Source organism: Geotrypetes seraphini, chromosome 1 (assembly GCF_902459505.1).
Source record: "Geotrypetes seraphini chromosome 1, aGeoSer1.1, whole genome shotgun sequence".
NCBI classification, from domain to species: Eukaryota; Metazoa; Chordata; class Amphibia; order Gymnophiona; family Dermophiidae; genus Geotrypetes; species Geotrypetes seraphini.
This window is the reverse complement of record NC_047084.1, coordinates 123,622,536-123,643,629: the sequence shown is the minus strand read 5'-3', so window position 1 is coordinate 123,643,629 and position 21,094 is coordinate 123,622,536. Positions and strand designations below refer to the sequence as shown.

General features: G+C 44.3%; 1 protein-coding gene across 2 annotated transcripts in view; it reads left to right on the top strand.

Moving 5' to 3' along the window:
* Positions 1 to 21,094, top strand: part of HMMR (hyaluronan mediated motility receptor) — a 197,983-nt gene that overhangs the window by 75,459 nt on the left and 101,430 nt on the right. For both annotated transcript variants that reach the window (XM_033937747.1, XM_033937736.1), the window contains exon 10: positions 20,756 to 20,907. In XM_033937747.1, coding sequence (XP_033793638.1) covers positions 20,756 to 20,907 — 152 coding nt within the window. The remainder of the gene's footprint in view (positions 1 to 20,755; positions 20,908 to 21,094) is intronic.

Here is a 21,094-nt window from a genome sequence, read left to right as displayed (position 1 = left end):
CCTCAAGGTGCACCATGCTTGGTCTCTGAGGCTTTGTGCCTCGTCCTTGACTGCATCTTCGCCTGGTCATTCTAGGCCTTGTACTTTAGCTGTCCAGTTTCAGGGCTGTTAAGAAACCTCACTCTGTTTCTGCCTCGAGGTTCTCCTTTCCTTTGAGGCAGGTTTCTGATCCCCTTTTGTTCCTCGTGCTTCGAGGCTCTTCGGGGACTGTACAAGTCCAGGTAGGGTCTCGTGCTAGAGGTCCACATCGGCCTCGTTCCACGCCACCTCGAGCTTTTTTCCCAGATCCTGGCCTCCCCTTTCGAGGCATGCTGTAGGGGATCCTGGTTCTCCCGTTTCTCCGAGGCTTATATGAGGGCACTCAATTTCTCATGCTCCTTCTGCCTCTTTGACCCTTCTATGAGAAGTATTCTGTTACCTGTATTACGCAGCGGAATCTGTACCCCATCCCTTGTACCTCCCTTGAGTACACATGGTCCTGGTGCCATCTGTTGATGTGGACCTTTCATCCACAGTCACTGCCCTTCTGTGGTACTGGGACATCGGGCTTGTTTACGGATTTTGGTTCTTGGATTTCACTCTTCCAGATCGACTGGCCAATCTGCCTGGCCTGGGTTATGAATTGTTGCTGAATCCCTTGCGGATGTCATCATCCGTGTCGGTATTCACAGTAATCTACGGCTTGTTCCTGGCCTCCACCTCGGAAACAGCCTCAACGGCTCCATCAGCAAGCTCCCCAGCCTTATGCTGTGGTTAATCTTTGCAATTTCTTATTCCCATCTTTTCTATCGACAAAACTGGGAGCGGTCTCCACCTCTGGGTTCTTAACCACCATCAGGGAGGATTACCTGCTTCAAATCACTTGAGGGCTCAAGGCGGTGGTTATGCTCTCTTGATCTCCAGGAGGCTTCCTTATCTTCCAATTCATTCTGCCTCTCATAGATTCTTCAGATTTCGGGTGGGGAAATCTTCCTATTCAGTCCTTTTCGGTCTTGCCTTCTCGTCCACAGTTTCACACAATGCCTGGTAGGGGTGACTGCAGCCATGCAGACGCAGGATCTTCAGGTCTTTCCTTTTTTCAATGACAGGCTTATCGAAGCGTCGTCTCGCCATGTGGTTCTTCTAGCGCCGTAACAGACTCGGCGTTTTCACATTGCAGTGCCTCCTTCCTTGAGACGGTCTTTCCAATCGTGGATGCCCTCTTCCACTCTATCCAGAAGTTTGCTGTTTCATGTGTCCCATCCGCGGATGGTCCTCACGACAGACTCTTCCGCTTACACTTGGGGGGCTCATCTCGATGGTCTCCGTACTCCAGGCCTTTGGTCCAGCACGGATTGCCTTTCTCACATCACTCTGTTGGAGCTTCGAGCCATTTTCAGTGGTCTGAAAGTTTTTCATCATCTGCTTCGTGACCCTGTGGTCCTTGTTCGGACAGACACCAATGTGGCCATGTATTATGTCAACATACAGGGAGACACAGGTTCCCTGTCTCTGTACCGGGAAGCTCTGGAGATTTGGACCTGGGCGATAAGTCACAACGTCTTTCTCAGAGCAGTCTACATTCAGGGCCAGCACAACTGTCTGGCAGCCAACTTGAGTCTTCTTCTGAAACCTCCCGAATGGACATTCAGTTTCTTGACACTCAGTCAGGTTTTGATTGGTGGGGGACTCCGTAGATAGATCTGTTTGCGTCTCCCCTCAAACACGAATGGCCTCGCTTCTGCTCCAGGATTTACTCTCCTCATCGACTCGGGGCAGCTGCTTTCCTGCTGGAATGGACAAACCTGTTTTCTCGATGCGTTCCCTCCATTCCCTCTGATTCTCAAGACTCTTGTCAAGCTTTATTAAAACTATATCAGACACAACTAAATAAAGGTTGTATTACAGGTACTATGGCTGAATCAATAACTATAGTTTTACCTAAGCCAAATAAAGATCCCACTTTGATTTCAAATTATAGACCAATTTCTTTAATAAATGTGGATGGAAAAATTTTAACTAAGGCATTAGCATTAAGATTGGCTAAAGCTCTCCCTTTCATTATAGATATGCATCAGACAGGTTTCGTTGCTCAAAGACACTCATCTCATAATACTAGACTGGCAAAATCCATTAATGACCCAGCATTCTCTATTTCATTAGATGCTGAAAAAGCTTTTGATAGAGTGGAATGGATCTTCATGTTTCAGGCAATGGAATGGTTTGGAATAGGATCCGGATTTATACAAATAATAAAAGCATTGTATAGCTCCCCTGCTGCTAGATTATATATCAATAACAATTTTTCAGAAAGATTTATTCTACAAAGGGGGGTTAGACAAGGATGCCCACTATCTCCTTTGCTTTTTGATATCGTTTTAGAACCCTTATTATTAGCTATAGAACAGGTAAGGGAGATACAGGATATTCCGCATTCAGATAGAGAATATAAGTTATCAGCATATGCGGATGATATTTTACTTTATTTGAGAAATCCGGAAACAACTATTCCAAATTTGCTTGAATTAATTGAAAAATTTGGAAAATTTTCAGGTTATAAAATAAACTGGAATAAATCAGAAGTGCTTCCACTCAATGTACATTGTACAAAAAGTTTATTTGACTCATTTTCTTTTATTTGGAAAGAAGAAGGATTAAAATACTTAGGAATTTGGATTACAAAAACTGTGGATGAGACTATGAAAATTAATGAAAAAAATTTATTACAAAAAGTGTCAGAAATGTGTGAACAATGGAATCCTTTATGCATATCTTGGTGGGGGAGAATACAAACTGTAAAAATGATGATATTACCAGTAGTTTGTTACCAAATGGGTATGATACCAATTTTTTTTCAGGGGTCATTTTACAAAAAATTGGATAAGATGTTAACAAAATTTATTTGGCTTGGAAAAAACCCCAGAATTGCTCTAGTATCTTTACAAAGACCAATTGCGGAGGGAGGGGTAAATTTTCCAAATTTTTATAGGTACCATCAAGCCTATATTATGCGTCAGGGTATGTATTGGATCCTCCCAGAGCCCATTGAACATATACCAGATTGGTTCTGGTTAGAATGGAGATTAATGTTTCCTTTACGTCTGAGTCATGTTATCAGTATTCAAATGCCAAGGTTATATAAGGATCACAAAATATTTGTTGATACTTGGAAAACTATAAGATATATAAGTAATCTAACTCCTATTCCAATAACTAAATCAACGACTCAAACAATATGGCTCAATCCAAAGATCAAAATTGGCGGTTTTAAAATTATCTGGAAACATTGGATGATTGCTGGAATTCGGATTTTAGAAGATGTAATAAATAAAGGTAAACTGCTTGAATTTTCACAATTGCAAAATAAATTCGGTTTGAATAAATCACAATATTTCAGATGGATGCAATTGAAGCAGGCCATTCAGGTAGGGTTCCCTGAATGGAAAAATCTTAACTATCATAGTATGGAATTCTTATGTTTTCAGATAGATTCCATGGGTCACCAGGCCGCAATGTGGTATAAATTAATATCTGGATTCGTACATAAAAAGAAAAAAAATGGTCTTAGAGATATTTGGAGCATTGAGATTAAGCATCAGATTAATGCATCTCAATGGCCACGACTTTGGTCTTGGAGGTTAAGATGTGCACTGTCAGCTTCTATGAGACAAACTTGGTTTTTCATTTTACATAGAGCTTTATGGACCCCCACACGTTTACATAGAATAGATAGCTCTAAGTCTAATAGATGCTGGCATTGTCATCTTGAAGCAGGGACATTAGATCATCTTTTATTCTATTGTCCATTCATATTAATATTTTGGAAATCAATTTGGCCTCAAATTAATAGGATGTTAGAAAATCCGGTAGCCTTGACATATGATACGATTTTGTTTGGTACTGCAATGAGAGCTCGAAGTCAAATTTCATCAAATAACAATAAACTTTTATTTATATTGACTGGAGTAGCAGTATAGCAAATTACACATAATTGGAAAAATTATGACAGATTGAACTATAATTTTTGGTGGAACTTAGTTTGCCATATATATAAGATGGAGCGTACATTTGCAACACAAAAAGGATATATGGATAAGTTCAAGAAGATTTGGGGACCATTAACAGATTTTTGCAATGACTGATTTTAATTTTTTCCCATAATAAGATAATGGTTAAAGAAGGGAGGGAGGGAAGGGGTAAAGAATTTATTCTCTTTATTATACATTATAAAAAATATATCATAATGAATGAATGATAGTCTTATGAGAAATTAATGTGATAAAGGGAGGGAAAAGGGTTCATAATTAAATAATAATTGATAAAATCATTACAATATATATGTTATATAAATTCATAAGAAAAATAATATAAAATATGGTTTATATAAAATACATTATAGAGATATCAAGTGTATTGTTAAGATAAATGTATGGAAAATTTATAACACTTGTTGATATGTGAAAAAATCAATAAAAAACTTAAAAAAAAAAAAAAATGACTCTTGTCAAGCTCAAGTCGGACTACACCACTGTGATTCTGATAGCTCCTTGTTGGCCCAGACAACCGTGGTTCTCCCTTCTACTGCAACTCAGTGCCAGTGAGCCTCTGCTTCTATCTGTTTTTCCTTCTCTGCTTACTCAGAGTCAAGGTTCTCTGCTTCATCCCAACCTGCAGTCTCTACACTTAACAGCTTGGTTCCTCTCATCATGATTGCCCCATTCCAGTTTTCACAATCTGTGCAGCATATTCTCGAGGCTTCTCGGAAACGGTCCACTAGGCTGGGTTACACTCAAAAGTGGACTAGCTTTACTTCTTAGTGTGCTACGCATCGCAAGGAACTGCAATCTGCCTCCTTGTCTGTACTGTATTATCTACTGCACTTGTCTGGGGCTGGTCTCAGATCAATATCTATTCGAGCCCACCTCAGTGTCATTGCTGCTTTTCATCAGCCAAGTGACAGAAAACCTCTCTCTGTTCATCCTGTGGTTTCCCGGTTCATGAAGGGTCTTTTCAATATCCATCCTAAGCTCAAACCTCCTCCGGTGGTTTGAGATTTCAATGTGGTCCTTGCTCAGTTGATTAAACCCCCATTTGAGCCAATAGGGCACATTTGAAGTATGTCACATGGAAAGTAGTGTTCCTTATTGCCCTCACGTCTGCTCGCAGGGTCAGTGAGTTGCAAGCTTCGGTTGCGGATCCACCTTTTACTGTTTTTCATCATGATAAGGTGGTCCTCTGTACACATCCTAAGTTCTTGCCTAAAGTGGTTTCGGATTTCCACCTCAACCAATCCATTGTTCTTCCTGTGTTTTTTTACGAAGCCTCATTCTCATCCTGGAGAAGTGGCGCTTCGTACTCTGGACTGTAAGCGTGCGTTGGCTTTCTACTTGCAACGCACTCAGGATCATTGGACTGCTCTTCAACTTTTCATATCTTTTGATCCAAATCGATTGGGACGTCCTGTTTCTAAGCGAACCATCTCCAACTGGTTGGCTGCTTGTATATCTTTCTGCTATGCTCAGGCTGGTCTCCCTCTGCAGGGTCGAATCACGGGGCATAAGGTCAGAGCAATGGTGGCGTCAGGTGAACTCCTATTGAAGAAATCTGCAAGGCTGCCACTTGGTCCTCGGTTCATACATTCACCTCTCACTACTGTCTGGATACTTTTTCCAGACGTGACGGCCATTTTGGCCAGTCTGTTTTGCAAAATCTGTTCTCCTAAATTGCCAACTCTCCCACCGTCCCTTTATGGTTAGCTTGGAGGTCACCCACATGTAGAGAATATGCTGTCTGCTTGTCCTGGGATAAAGCACAGTTACTTACCGTAACAGGTGTTATCCAGGGACAGCAGGCAGATATTCTTGCAACCCTCCCACCTCCCTTGGTTGGCTTCTTTGCTAGCTATCTGAACTGATGCCATGCTGAGGAGACGCGTGCCCTGACGGGAAGGCACTCGCATATGCATGGTGCAGCACTAGCAAACTTTGAAGATCTTCAATCAAGTTTGCTGGAAAAGCTGGCCACGATGGGGTTTCGTGGATGACATCACCCACATGTAGAGAATATCTGCCTGCTGTCCCTGGATAACACCTGTTACGGTAAGTAACTGTGCTTTATTGTATTGTAACAAATAATCAAAATAAAGAATTATACACATCCACTAGCAGGTGGAGCCAGCCTCCAGCAGGTTGAGATGGTGAATCTGTGCAGTCCCATTCCTTTTTAGGCTTGGAGGGGTTTTGTTTAGCCCTCTTTACTTTTGGTATTCTTGTCTGCCTAGTTTTAATTATTTAAAATGTGCTGGACTGAGGCAGGGACCCGTGGGGGTGCCACACCCAGATTCCGGATCACTTCCTCACCCCAAATCTAGTGGTTCCTCAGTTGCTCGCTCTTCATAGACAGCAATTTTGAGAGCTTGTGTGTCTGTCCAATTAAGCTCAACTATGGGGGATTGGGGGAGAGAAGAGTAGAAGTAGAGACAAAGCCTTTCTTGTCAGCTACCTGCCGCCTCTATTGTGCTGGGCTGAGTCTGTATATTTGTTAGCGGTTGGTTTCACTTTGTGTTTGGGCTGTGATGTCCTCTGACAAACTGAAGCACTGCTCTAGCTATTTTGCCATGATGTGGATGCAGCAGGAGTCTGCAAAGATTTTTTGTAGTTTTGCACTATTTTTTTCAGAACTGGGTCTGGGTCCGTCCAATAAGCTTTCCTCCTGCGAGGACCTGTCTTTGGTAGGAGCAACCAACATTTTACCTGCTGGAGGAGTAACTCTATGTAAGGATCAATATCCAAGTGACTGAAATGCAAGGGACCTGGGGAGAAGAAGAAGCGATATGGATCACTCTGAAAAAAGAAGATGGAACTCCTATCTACGTGGGTATAGTCGACAGACCTCCGACTCAATCGCAACAAATTGATAAAAGATCTGATTGTGGATATCCAAAAGTTTGGAAGGAAAGAGGAGGTGCTGCTGTTGGGAGATTTCAATCTGCCGGATGCGGACTTGAATGTTCATCTGTGGAATCGGAAAGAAGTAGGGAGATTGTGGATGCCTTTCAAGAGTCTCTGCTCAGACAAATGTGATGGAACCTACAAGGGAAAAAGCAATATTGGATCTGGTACTCACAAACAGAGAGAGTATATCTAATGTATGAGTGGGTGCTTACCTGGAAAGTAGCGATCATCGGTTTGGTTTAAGAACATAAGAATTGCCACTGCCGGGTCAGACCAGTGGTCCATCGTGCCCCTGGTTTAAAGGTTGCATTTTAAAATTTAGTGCTGTATTCTGCAACCTGGGACAACTTGTCAAGGAAAATACAAGAGGAAATGCAATTCTGGACTTAATTCTAAATGGACTGCGAGGACCGGCACAAAGTGTAGAAGTAGAAGGGACGCTGGGAAGCAGTGACCACAATATGATCCGCTTCGACCTGGACACAGGGAGGAAACATCGGTCCAGAACAACAGCCACGGTGCTGAACTTCCGAAAGAGAAATTACGAAGGGATGAGACTCATGGTGGGGAAGAAGATTAAGGAGAGGATAAGCACTGTAAAAACGCTAGAGCAAGCTTGGTCCCTTTTTAAAGACACAGTCACCGAGGCGCAAAATCTATATATACCGCGTATCAACAAAGGATCCAAGAGGAAAAAGAACAAAGAACAGGCGTGGCTCACTGTAGAGGTGAAGGAAGCGATCAGAGACAAGAAAATTTGTTTAAGGAATAGAAAAGGTCAAAAACAGATGAAAACTGGAATAAGCACAAACATCATCAACGCAGGTGCCACAAGGATACAAACTATACAGAAGAGATAGAGTAGGGCAGAAAGGTGGAGGTATTGCCCTATATGTTCAGGATGGAGTAGTTAGAGAGGCTACGACAGAAAGGACAGAGAAGCTGGAGTCCCTCTGGATCAAGATTCCTAGACACATTGGTGCAGACACAAAAATTGGCCTTTACTATTGACCCCCAGGACAGACGGAGGAGACAGACTCAGAAATGATAGAGGAAATTAAACAAGAATGTAAGACAGGTAATGTAATAATCATGGGAGACTTCAATTGCCTGGGGATAGACTGGAACCTGGGAACCTCGAACTGCGGCAAGGAGGCCAAGTTCCTGGAAGTGCTAGGGGACTGCTTCCTGTAACAAATGGTGGGAGAGCCGACGAGAGGAAATGCCACCTTGGACTTGGTCCTAAATGGCATTATGGGACAAACATAAGAAGTAGAAGTCACGGTCCTGCTGGGGACGAGTGATCACAACATGATCAACTTTAAACTTGACATCGGGAAAGGGAAACGTACTAAAACCTTAACCACGACCTTAAACTTTAAAAAGGGAAGATATGATAGCATGAGAGCCATGGTGAAACAACGGCTCAAGAAAAAGATAGACAAAGTTAAAACGGTAGATCAGGCATGGTCCCTACTGAAAAAATACTATCACAGAAGCACAAAATCTCTACATTCCGCGGATTTCCAAAGAAAGGAAAACTAAAGGCAATGGAGAACCGGCATGGCTTACTAGAGAGGTGAAGGATGCCATAATAGAAAAGAAGGACTCCTTTAAAAAATGTACATCGCTTTGTAAACAGATTCAGCGATTCATCAAATATCTAATAAACCTTTAAACAAACACAAAGATGATCAGAAGAAATGTCACAAGGCAGTGAGGGATGCCAAAAAGGACTATGAGGAGAAAATAGCGCAAGAGGCCAAAAATTTCAAGCACTTCTTTAGATACGTAAAAGGAAAAAAAACCTGCAAAAGAGGCGGTGGGACTGCTGTATGACCAGGGAAGAAAAGGGTACATCAAGGAAGACAAACAAATTGCAGACAGACTAAATTCCTTATTTGTGTCTGTCTTTACGAAGGAGGACACTGCAACAATACCAGAAGCAGTGAAAGTGTTCAAAGGAGTAATAGAGGACAGCCTCACCACAGTAGAAGTGGACTTGGACCATATATATTACCAGATCGACATTCTTAAAAGCAACAAATCCCCTGGACCAGATGGAATTCACCCGAGAGTCTTAAAAGAACTGAACATATGAATTTCCGCTGCTGGGTCAGACCAGTAGTCCATCCTGCCCAGCAATCCGCTCACGCGGCAGCCCTCAGGTCAAAGACCAGTGCTCTAAATGAGTCTAGCCTCACCTGCGTATATTCCAGTTTTGCAAGAACTTGTCCAACTTTGTTTTGAAACCCTGAAGTGTGTTTTCCCCTATAACAGATTCCGGAAGAGCGTTCCAGTTTTCCACCACTGTCTGGGTGAAGAAGAATTTCCTTATTGTTTGTAAGGAATCTATACCCTTTCCACTTTAGAGAGTGCCGTCTCGTTTTCCCTAACTTGGAAAGGGTGAACAGTCTGTCTTTATCTACTAAGTCTATTCCCTTCAGTATTTTGAACGTTTCGATCAAGTCCCCTCTGTCTCCTCTTTTCAAGGGAGAAGAGGCCCCGTTTCTTCAATCTTTCACTGTATGGCAACTCCTCCAGTCCCTTAACCATTTTAGTCGCTCTTCTCTGGACCCTTTCGAGTAGTACCGTGTCCTTCTTCATGTACGGTGACCAGTGCTGGACCCAGTGTTCCAGGTGAGGGCGCACCATGGCCCGGTACAGCGGCATGATAACCCTCTTCAATCTGTTCGTGATTCCCTTTTTAATCATTCCTAGCATTCTGTTTGCCCTTTAAGCCAATGCCGCACATTGCATAGACGGCTTCATCGACATGTCGATCAGAACTCCCAAGTCTCTTTCCTGGGTGGTCTCTCCAAGTACAGCCCCGGACATCCTGTATTTATGAATGAGATTTTTGTTATCGACTTGCATCACCTTACACTTATCCACGTTTAACCTCATTTGCTATGTCACAGCCTATTTCTCAAGCTTTTGCAAAAACTTGCCAACCTGTCAATTAGAACTGGACAGATACCGGATGATTGGAAGATAGCGAATGCCATGCCAATTTTCAAAAAAGGATGAAGAGGAGAACCGGGCAACTACAGACCTGTGAGTCTTGCGTCTGTCCCTGGAAAGATGGTTGAAGCACTGATTAAAGATAGCATAGTCGAGCACTTGACCTGATGAGAGCCAGTCAACATGGCTTCAGGAAAGGGAAATCATGTTTGACGAATTTACTTCAATTTTTTGAGACCATGACAAACAAATTGATAGTGGAGAACCGGTGGACATAATATACTTGGACTTCCAGAAAGCGTTCGACAAGGTTCCACATGAAAGACTTCTCAGGAAACTACAAAGACATGGAATAGAGGGAGATAATACTAAGATGGATAGGCAAATGGCTGGAGAACAGAAAGCAGAGAGTGGACATAAATGGGAAGTTCTCAGACTGGGAGAAAGTGACTAGCGGTGTGCCCCAGGGCTCGGTACTTGAGCCCATCTTATTTAATATTTTCATCAATGACCTAGAAGAAGGAACATCCAGTGAGATCATCAAGTTTGCAGATGACACAAAGCTATGCCGGGCAATCAGATCGCAGAAGGATAGTAAGGAACTCCAGAGTGACTTGTGTGAGTTAGAGAAATGGGCGGAGAAATGGCAGATGAAGTTTAATGTGGAAAAGTGCAAAGTAATGCATTTAGGCAGAAAGAACAAGGAACACAAGTATGGAATGTCAGGTGCAACTCTGGGTAAGAGCGAACAAGAAAAGGACTTGGGTGTACTGATAGATAGGACCCTGAAACCGTCGGCACATTGTGCGGCAGCGGCAAAGAAAGCAAATAGAATGTTAGACATGATAAAGAAAGGAATCACGAGTAGATCGGAGAAAGTTATAATACCGCTTTATAGAGCAATGATCAGACCACACTTGGAATACTGTGTCCAACATTGGTCTCCCAACCTAAAGGATATAAAACTGTTGGAGAGGGTTCAGTGACGATCAACGAAGCTAATAAAAGGTATGGAGAACTTGGAAAAAGAGGAACGACTTAAGAGACTGGGATTGTTCTCCCTTGAGAAAAGGAGACTGCGAGGGGATATGATCTAGACTTTCAAAATACTGAAAGGAATCGACAAAATAGAGCAGGAAAAAAAATTATTTACAATGTCCAATGTGACATGGACAAGAGGACATGAACTGAAGCTAAGAGGGTACAAGTCCAGGACAAATATCAGGAAGTTCTGCTTCATGCAACGAGTGGTGGACACCTGGAATGCTCTCCCAGAGGAGGTTATTGCGGAATCCACCGTTCTAGGATTTAAAAGCAAACTAGATGCACATCTACTTACTAGAGGCATAGAGGGATATGGGTGACTAAAATTACGCCAGGTGTACATCTGGCTGGGCCTCTGCGTGTGCAGATCACTGAACTTGATGGACCGAAGGTCTGATCCGGAGATGGCAGTTCTTATGTTCTTATGTAAAGGGGCCAAAAGAGACTACAAGGAAAAAACTTCAAGCTGGTCTTTCGATATATTAAGGGAAAACGACCCATGAAGGAAGTGGTGGGACCGTTGGATGACCGTGGAATAAAGGAAGTGCTAAAGGAAGACAGAGAAATTGCCGACAGTCGGAACACATTTTTTGCGTTCGTATTTACCGAAGAGGATATACACTGCATACTGGAACCCATCAGGCTGTATGCTGGAAATGAAGAAGAGAAACTGACAGGGTTGACGGTCAGTCTAGATGAGGTATTCAGGCAGATTCATAGGCTAAAGAGCGATAAATCCCCGAGACTGGATGGCATCCATCCGAGGGTCATCAAGAAACTGAAAGGGACTATAGCTGAACATCTTCAACTAATAGCCAATCTGTCGATCGAATCGGGAAAGATTCCAGAGGACTGGAAGGTGGCGAATATTACGCCGATCTTCAAGAAAGGTTTGAGGGGGTATCCGGGTAACTACAGACCGGTGAGTCTGACCTCGGTACCGGAAAAGATGGTAGAGGCGTTGATAAAGGACCGCATCATTGATCACCTTGATGGAAACGGTCTGAGAACCAGCCAGCACGGTTTCAGCAAAGGCAGATCTTGTTTGATGAACTTGCTGCACTTCTTCGAGGGAGTAAATAGGCAGATAGAAAAGGGCGACCCAGTCTACATTGTATATCTGGATTTTCAGAAGGCGTTCAACAAGGTTCCGCATGAACAACTACTTCAGAAAATTGCGAGCCATGGAATCGAGGGTGAAATATGTGGATTAAAAACTGGCAGGAGCATAAGAAACAGATAGTGGGGGTAAATGGGACAATACTCGGACTGGACCAGGGGGGTGCTGTAGGGCTCGGTGCTTGGACCTGTGCTCTTCAACATCTTTATAAATGATCTGAACATAGGTACGACGAGTGAAGTGATTAAAATTGTGGATGATACAAAGTTATTCAGAGTAGTGAAGACACAGGGATTGCGAAGATCTGCAACGTGACATAAATCAGGCTCGAGGAATGGGCATCAACATGGCTGAGGTTCAACGTGGGTAAGTGTAAAGTGATACATGTAAGTAACAAAAACCGGATGCACGAATACAGGATGTCCAGGGCGGTACTTGGAGAGACCTCCCAGGAAAGAGACTTGGGAGTTCTGATCGACAAGTTGATGAAGCAGTCTGTGCAATGTGTGGCGGTGAAAAGGGCGAACAGAATGCTAGGAATGATAAAGAAGGGGATCACAAACAAATCAGAGAAGGTTATCATGTCGCTGTACCAGGCCTTGGTGCACCCTCACCTGGAGTACTGCATCCAACATTGATCGCCGTACATGAAGGAGGACACAGTACTACTCGAAAGGGTCCAGAGATAAGCGACTAAGATGGTTAAGGGGCTGGAGGAGTTGCCGTACAGCAAAAGATTAGAGAAACTGGGCCTCTTCTCCTTCGAACAGAGGAGATTCAGAGGGGACATGATCGAAACATTCAATGTTCTGAAGGGAATAGACTTAGTAGATAAAGACAGGTTGTTCACCCTCTCCAAGATAGGGCGAATGAGAAGGCACTCTCTAAAGTTGAAAGGGGATAGATTCCGTACAAACGTAAAGAAGTTCTTCTTCACCCAGAGAATGGTAGAAAGCTGGAACGCTCTTCCAGAGTCTGTCATAGGGGAACACACCCTCCAGGGATTCAAGACAAAGTTAGACAAGTTCCTGCTGAACCGGAACGTACGCAGGTAGGGCTAGTTTCAGCTGGGCACGATGGACCACTGGTCTGACCCAGCAGCGGCAAAGAACCGGAACGTACGCAGGTAGGGCTAGTTTCAGCTGGGCACGATGGACCACTGGTCTGACCCAGCAGCGGCAATTCTTATGTTCTTAGGGGCAGTCCCCCATCTCTGGTGTCGCACAGATTTGGCAGTTTGGATTAAGGTGATTTGAATCTGCTAGAAGAATGAATTTATGACCTATACATTTGAAACAAAGCCTCCTGCACCTGGATCTCCATGGGAACCAGGGGGATATACAGACTTGATGGCACCTCTGGAACTGTTAGAGGGCTTGTGTCTTGAGGTTCAGCAATTTCCAGAGGCCCAAGATTAATGTGAGAATCCAGGCCACTCTTGGGACTACTTGGAGGTAGGAATCCCACCCGTCCCCGTGAGGAATCCCCTCCGTCCCCACGAGAAATCTCCTCCGTCCCCACCTTTCCCTATAAACTTCAGAAATAGTTATTTTATTTAATTATGCTACTGAATTAAAGGCTCTGGTAGAGACCCATTTACAAATAAGCAAAGAGACTTTATTAATTTGGAAATATTAATTGGGAAGAATACATACTTTGTAATATGAGTTTCTACCAGAACCTCTAATGTAAATATAAAATATAAATACTCAGCTGATGAGAACCCACAAGCTGTCAGCTGAGGACTTCCTTTGCAGTTGGCCGGGGGTCCCTTTTGCCAAGCTTGGCAGGCAGCAGTAGCGTCCCTGAGTCACAGATGCTGGCACCTCAGTGGCTCATGGATGCTGCCAACGACTGCTGCGCTTGGTGGAGGGGGGGAGTTCTGGCCATCTCTAGAGGAGGTCCTCTGCTGGCGGTGCTTGGGGATCCCCACCAGTCACAGCAAGGGTCAGCAAGTACTTCAACACTGTAGAAATAAAACCAGAAATGCATTTCCTTTTCTTTTGAACACAAAACAAAGACATCTGCCATATACATTTCCCAAAGCTAACATATTTTAGTCAATAAATTCTGTTTTTTACCTTTGTTGTCTGGAGACTTATTTTTCCATAAAGTTGGTCCCAGTTTCTTTTTTCCGCTTTCCCATCTTCTGTAAATTCTTCTGTTGCTGTCCATTGGTTCCCCCTACCATGGTCCAGCATTTAACTCTTTCTCATCTTTCGTGCCTGCCCACCAGCCCCATGCCCAACATTTCTCCTTCTATCACCCCTCTCCAGCACCATGCCACATCTCTCCCTCCATTCCCTTCACCACTGTCCAACATTCCTCCCTCTTGCATCCCTTTCAATTTGTCCCATTGTTCCCTTGCCACATTTCTCACTCATCTTTTTCTTCACTATCATATTCTGTACCTCCCTACCTACGACCAAAAATTCTCCTCTTTCTTCCATTTGCCGTGTGTACACAACCATCTCTCTTTCCCGCTCATTGACACACCCACACCCAATTCTCCCTTTCTATTCCCTCTCCCACCTCAGCATCTCTTTCCCTCCCTTCCTCTCTCCCCAGTTCATGATTTCTGTGTCCAAAAATGCACTCCCTTCCACCACTTCATTTGAGTCCAGATAACAGCAGGGGTTGGAGGCAGCCTGCAGCACGCCATATGTAGCCGACCCAGAAGTCTTCCTCTGAAGTCAGAGCTGACATCGGAGGGAAGGCTTTGCATCAGTCTGGCGGCGGCTGAGGTGTCAGGTGGGAGGGGGTAGATACTGGATGTAGGAGGTGAGAGGAGACAGACTGTAGATAGAAAGGGGGAGGGATCAGACACACTGGATGAAAGGGGAAAGATAAGACAAGCTGGAATGCCTGGGGAGAGAGAAAAAGACAGATGATGGATGTAAAGAAAAGGAGAGGGGAGGAAGACATTGAATGGAAAGGAGGGGAAGGGGAGGATACGGATGGAAGGGAGGAAAGAGAAAGATGGGGCAGATACTGAATAGAAGGGTGAGAAAGAGAAATGAAGCAGATGCTGGGCTGAAAGGGGGGAAAGATGGGCAGATGCTGGATGGAAGGGGGAGAAAGAAGGATGGATGATGGATGGGATGACAGAGGGGGCAGAAAGGAGGAAGAGAGGAGACAGATCAGATGCTGGGCAGAAGCAGGAGACAGAGGGACAGATGCTGGATGGAAAGGGACCTCAGGTCAGCATCAGAATGGCCGTGCAAGTCTACATGGGTCCAAATGGTGCCACACACTGCTAGACACCCCCCCCCCTAGTCCATTGTGCGCTCTAGAAGCCAGTATTGTGGTGCAGCCAGGTCCCTGCTAGGTTTTCTCCCCCTAGAATGGAACAGACTGTGCTTTTGCCGGCAGAGGCAGAGTGGTGAGCCTGCACGATGGCGCAAACAAGCCCCCCTCCCCTCCTCACCCCACAAGTGTCCTCCACCCAGAACAGGACCGAATCTGGGTTCCCAGTGGATGAGCAGTGAGCCGGTGCCGTGACATAATCCAGCCTACCGAGGCATCCCCTACCGAGAACGGAACCAACTCTGCATTCCCGGCCTTTGTATGAGGGAGGTATGGTGCCATAGAGCACGGGACTCCCACGGGAATGAAAACAGGCCTACCTAAATTCTGGCGATGCAGGCATGCAGCTTAAGTACAAGTCCAGCGTCGTGACGGGAAACAGCCATGCTGAGCAGTGAGCTCAGCACGTACACAGCTGAGAGCCTTGCTTGCTGATCCCGCCCCGCCGTGCCGCAGGACCAATCAGCAAGCAAGGCTTTCAGCTGTGTACGTGCTGAGCTCACTGCTCAGCATGGCTGTTTCCGCCGCGACGCCAGACTTGTACTTAAACTGCATGCCTGCATCGCCAGAATTTAGGTAGGCCTGTTTTCATCCCCGTTTGGACTCCTGTGGGTCAGGGGGCGTCCCCGTGGGAGTCCTGTGGCCAGGGGGGCGTCCCCCTGGGAGTCCCGTGGGCCAGGGGGTGATCCCGCGGGACCTGCGGGATTCCCGCGATCCCCGTTCCCGTGCAGACCTCTACTTGGAGGGTAGTCTCAAAATTTTAACCTCACTCCAGAGGAGTCTTAAACCCTGGCTTCGGTTGGGAAGTTTAGTTCTTATGTGAACAACTAGTTTGTTCTCACAAAAGACAATTAGTTTAGGTTTATATCCCACTATTTAGACCTGGACTTTGGACTTTCAATTAGAATCCATCTGACTAGGAAGATTTCCATACATCAAAATTATTTACATCAAAGTGGGACTTTGTATGTAGGTTGGAGGTGTTGAAAGAAACTGTTAACTGTTTCAAGAGTATTGCCCCTTCTGTGTTCCAAGGAGAAGTAAAAATTTTAGTTATTCAGCAACTTACTGGTGTGGTCTAACATCATTGAGAGAGCACATGGAAGTCTGGTGCATGCTTGCTGTGGAGCCCACCTGAGGAAGCTGGCTCCTGCTCTGGTCTCGCCTAAATAAAAAAAACTTTGAAAACCATGAGATACATTTGCATTCCCTTTTGGCCTTGCCATAGCCCCTCATACCTTCTCAAAAATTATGGTGGTGGTTGTGGCTGCCTTGTGTCAGGAGGTTATCCTAGTCCACCCCTACCTGACTGATTAGCTTATTCGGGCTCAGTCTCTCTGGAAAAGTACTGCAGCCACAAGTTGGGTAGTTCAGATGTTGCAGTCATTGGGCTGGGAGGTCAGCCTGGCCAAGAGTCATCTAGTGCCTTCAGTTCTTGGAATATTCTGGGAGGCCTTTTCAACAAGAGTCAGGGCTTTAGGATCAGGTGAGGGCTGTTGGTGAGGTTTTCTTTTTCTCTGGAATGAGACTTATCTTCAATTCCTGGGTCCATGGTGGCAACTTTGGATGTGGTTCAGTGGGCCAGGACTTGTATGCATTCCTTGCAGCATGCTCTTCTGGACATGTGGTCCCCACAGGCTCCTTGGAACTTGTTCTCCCGCTTTGAGGTTCAGGTCATTGGAGTCTGCATTGGTGGCTCAGCTACAATAGTCTCTTGCAAGGAATGAACTGAGAACCGCCCTAGTGGACAAATACCAGCCTTTCCAGTTGGAGGGTGCATTGCTTTGGTCAGTCAGCACAAGGTCGGCAACCTGAGCTATTCAGCTGCCATTAACAGCCTTTTCTTGATTTCACTATACAGCAGGGCAGTGCAACAACAGACATTACGACTGTCAGCATAGCTATTGCTAGCAATCAGCATTTTCAGTTGGCATAACTAATGTCAGCAAAGGCCTATGGGAAATTATATCAATCTGATTCTGGAATGTTGATGCAGATAGATCACATACAGTAAGCATCCAGGCAGACTGTTTCAAATAACCCTAATTCAATCAGTGCTTAGAGGACCTGGCAATAAAAAGGTGCGAAAAGGTGTTAATGTCTGATGCTTAGGATATACAATGGGTCCAGGTGCACAGATAACTAAGGTTAATCAGAAACTATTGTCAGAGGCATACTGGAAATTACATTTGACTTCCATCTATTCTTTTCCTGTCTAGCACAAGTTTACTAAGGATGGGTATGCTTAACTTCTATTGAAGCTCAATAGATTCTATATTTAGAATAAGTTTCCAAACTATAAAAGCCCCCTCGCAACATCACCCCCTCCTTCTTGCTGGTCTTGCTCTTCTTGCTCTCTACCTGAAGCTTGGGACATCACTCTCCCCACCCCCCTTTTTTTTTCTCTCTTTCTTTGTGTGTGCTCTCTCTCTCATTCACAAGAACACAGAAGCAGTCTCTCTAATTGTAAAACTTATATCTCTCATTAATTTTAATGTTTAAGTGTAACTTTTATGAATCTTACTTTTCTGTAAGCCTATTTCTATAATATATTCTTTATGCAATCACCTCTGGCCGTGCTTCTTATCTGAGTCTACTTCCTGGTGAATCTTCTGTGAGGGTATTGAACCTGGGACCTGGCGTTTTATAAGTGAGCCCAACATAATCCCTACAAACCTCACATTGTGGGGCCCATTACAATCCTTACAACGACGACTGTGACATATGATGTTTGTCAATCATCAGGGAGGTACCAAGAGTAGTTTTGTAACCCAGGAGACAGGGTGTCTTCTGAATTGGTTGGAAGGTAATCTCCCTAATCTCTCCATGGCCTGTGTGGCAGGCATAGACAATGTTCAGGCTGATTTTTAGCAAGCCTGGAATTGCAGGCCTGGGGAATGTTATTTTGAGACAATGCCTTCTCTGTGGTGGTCTGCAGATAGGGGGTCTTGGTCATGGGCTTAATGGCCACCTTGAGCAATGCCAAGGCCCTGCGGTTCTGCAGCTATTTCATGGATTCCCAGGTGGAGGGCCTCAGTTCTCTAGCTCAGTGTTGGCTGCTTGAGAGCCTTTTGTAGTACTTTCTTCTATGATCATTGATTGGCAGGGCTCATCTCAAAATCAGTTGGCATTGTGGTATAGTGATTCTTGTTGCTCTGGACTGGCCTCCCAAATCGTTGTACAAGGATCTAGTTCACCTTCAGGTGGCAGCTCAGACTCCCCGTTTTGCTGGATTTGTTGACAAAGGACTTAATTTTAATATTTATATCAATGACCTGGAGGAAGGAACATCCAGTGAGATCATCAAGTTTGCAGACGATACAAAACTATGCCGGGCGATCAGATCGCAGGATGATAGAGAGAAACTCCAGAGCGACTTGTGTCGGTTAGAAACATGGGCGGAGAAATGGCAGATGAAATTCAATGTGGAGAAATGCAAGGTAATGCATTTAGGCAATAAAAATAAGGAATACGAGTATACAATGTCAGGTGCAACTCTGGGGAAGAGTGAACAAGAAAAGGACCTGGGGTACTGATAGATAGGACCCTGAAGCCGTCGGCACAATGCGCGGCAGCGGCAAAGAAGGCAAATAGAATGTTGGACATGATAAAGAAAGGAATCTCGAGTAGATCGGAGAAAGTTATAATGCCGCTTTATAGGGCAATGGTCAGACCACACTTGGAATACTGCGTCCAACATTGGTCTCCCTACCTAAAGAAGGATATAAAACTGCTGGAGAGGGTGCAGAGACGAGCAACAAAACTGGTGAAGGGTATGGAGAAACTGGAATACGAGGACAGACTTATAACACTAGGATTGTTCTCCCTTGAGAAAAGGAGACTGCGTGGGGATATGATCGAGACCTTCAAAATACTGAAAGGAATCGACAAAATAGAGCAGAGAAGATTATTTACATTGTCCAATTTGACACGGACTAGAGGACATGTAATGAAGCTAAGGGGGGACAGGTTCAGGACTAATGTCAGGAAGTTCTGCTTCACTCAGAGAGTGGTTGACACCTGGAATGCCCTCCCAGAGGAGATTATGACGGAATCGACCGTCCTAGGCTTCAAGAGCAAACTAGATGCATATCTCCTTAAGAGAGGCATATAAGGATATGGTGGACTATAAATTAAGCCAGGTGTACACCTGGCAGGGCCTCCGCGTGTGCGGATCGCCGGACTTGATGGACCGAAGGTCTGATCCGGAGAAGGCAGTTCTTATGTTCTTATGAAACAGCTCTGGTAGTGATTTGACCTTGTTAGGTTCCAGGAAGCATTCTACATCCATGGCGTATTTAAGAGTCTACTGTAGAGTAATTTGAAGACTGGTGTACTTTTCATTGTGCTGCTTCAGACATCCTTACAGCAGATTATGGATTTTTTGCAGGACGTTTTGGAGAAGGGTTTATCCTTGTCTTTGTGCACATGCAGATGACAGCTTTAAACATTTTCTGCAGCGTAGTTCAGGACAAGTATTTTGTCTTGCCCGAAATATTGTTCATATTTGCCCTCTAGTTCATTCATCAGTTTTATCTCAGAATATCAACTTGGTGTTATCAGTTTGGTGTGTCCACCTTTTTGAGCCCCTTAATCACTGAAAGACCTTATTTTAAAGATGGCTTTTCTGGTGGCCATCACCTATATCTTCCCTTGTGAAACTTAAAAACTTTTTGATCATGACCCTTCCAGGTAATCTTTATGCTGATTAGAACCTGACCAAACATATTTTGATTTCTGCCAAAAATGAAACGCTGACCAAAATTGGCTGCTTGACTTCAGTAGAAACCAAAACAAATTTTCCATCCCACACACCCAACCAAAAGTCCCCTATGATACTCCTCCCTTGGGCTACCTTTAGTGGCATCTTCGGGGAGCAAAAACAAACCCCATTTGTTTCTGTCTGTGCTGTTGCCCTACAATAGCTGCCAAGATTTCCTTTGACAGCCTTGTGTAAATGCTATGGGAGTTCTGACAGCCTTTCTGGTATTCTAACCAGCACAGACAAGAGCCCCTGCCTGTGCTAGTTCCAAATGCAAAATGGCTGCCGGGACTTCTTGTGTCAGTCTCAGCAGCCTGAAAAGAGTATCGGCTTGGGCTGGAATGAATGGGGTTCATTATGACACCACCAGACCTTCCTAATGTAAATCCAAGGAGGGCTTATGGGTGTTTGGAGTGGAGGGAGTGAGTTTCAGGTTTTGGTCTGGGTTTGGTGTCAAATTCAAAATTCAGTCATCCTATAAAGCTGATCATATGATTTTGTAGTACTTCTACTATAATATACTTTAAGCAACAAATTGATGTCCATATTCGTAGAAAGAGCTCTTTACTTGTATAGCAGTAAGACTCCAATAATTACAATGCTTATAATTTTCTGCCTGTCCTACAGAAAACCTTTTAAATGAAGGACAAGTAAAAGAGCAAAATCTAAATACTGAGCTACAGCTCCTGAAAGAGAAATTAAACCAAGATCAACAAAACCTGAAAATTCTAAACCAAACGAGAGAGACACTTATCTCATTACTCAAGGAAGAAGAGGTGAGCAAAAGCAGATACTTTTTCCCCCCTTCATTTTCTAGACCTAAACAATAAAAGCATGCAACAAAACTATTCAAGTTCAGAAATACAGTTGAAACAGTCCCCTTACATGGGGAAAGAAACGAATGAACCAGCTTTTATAGATAAATTGATTATCACTCATTAACCATCTAGGACACTTAGATCCTCA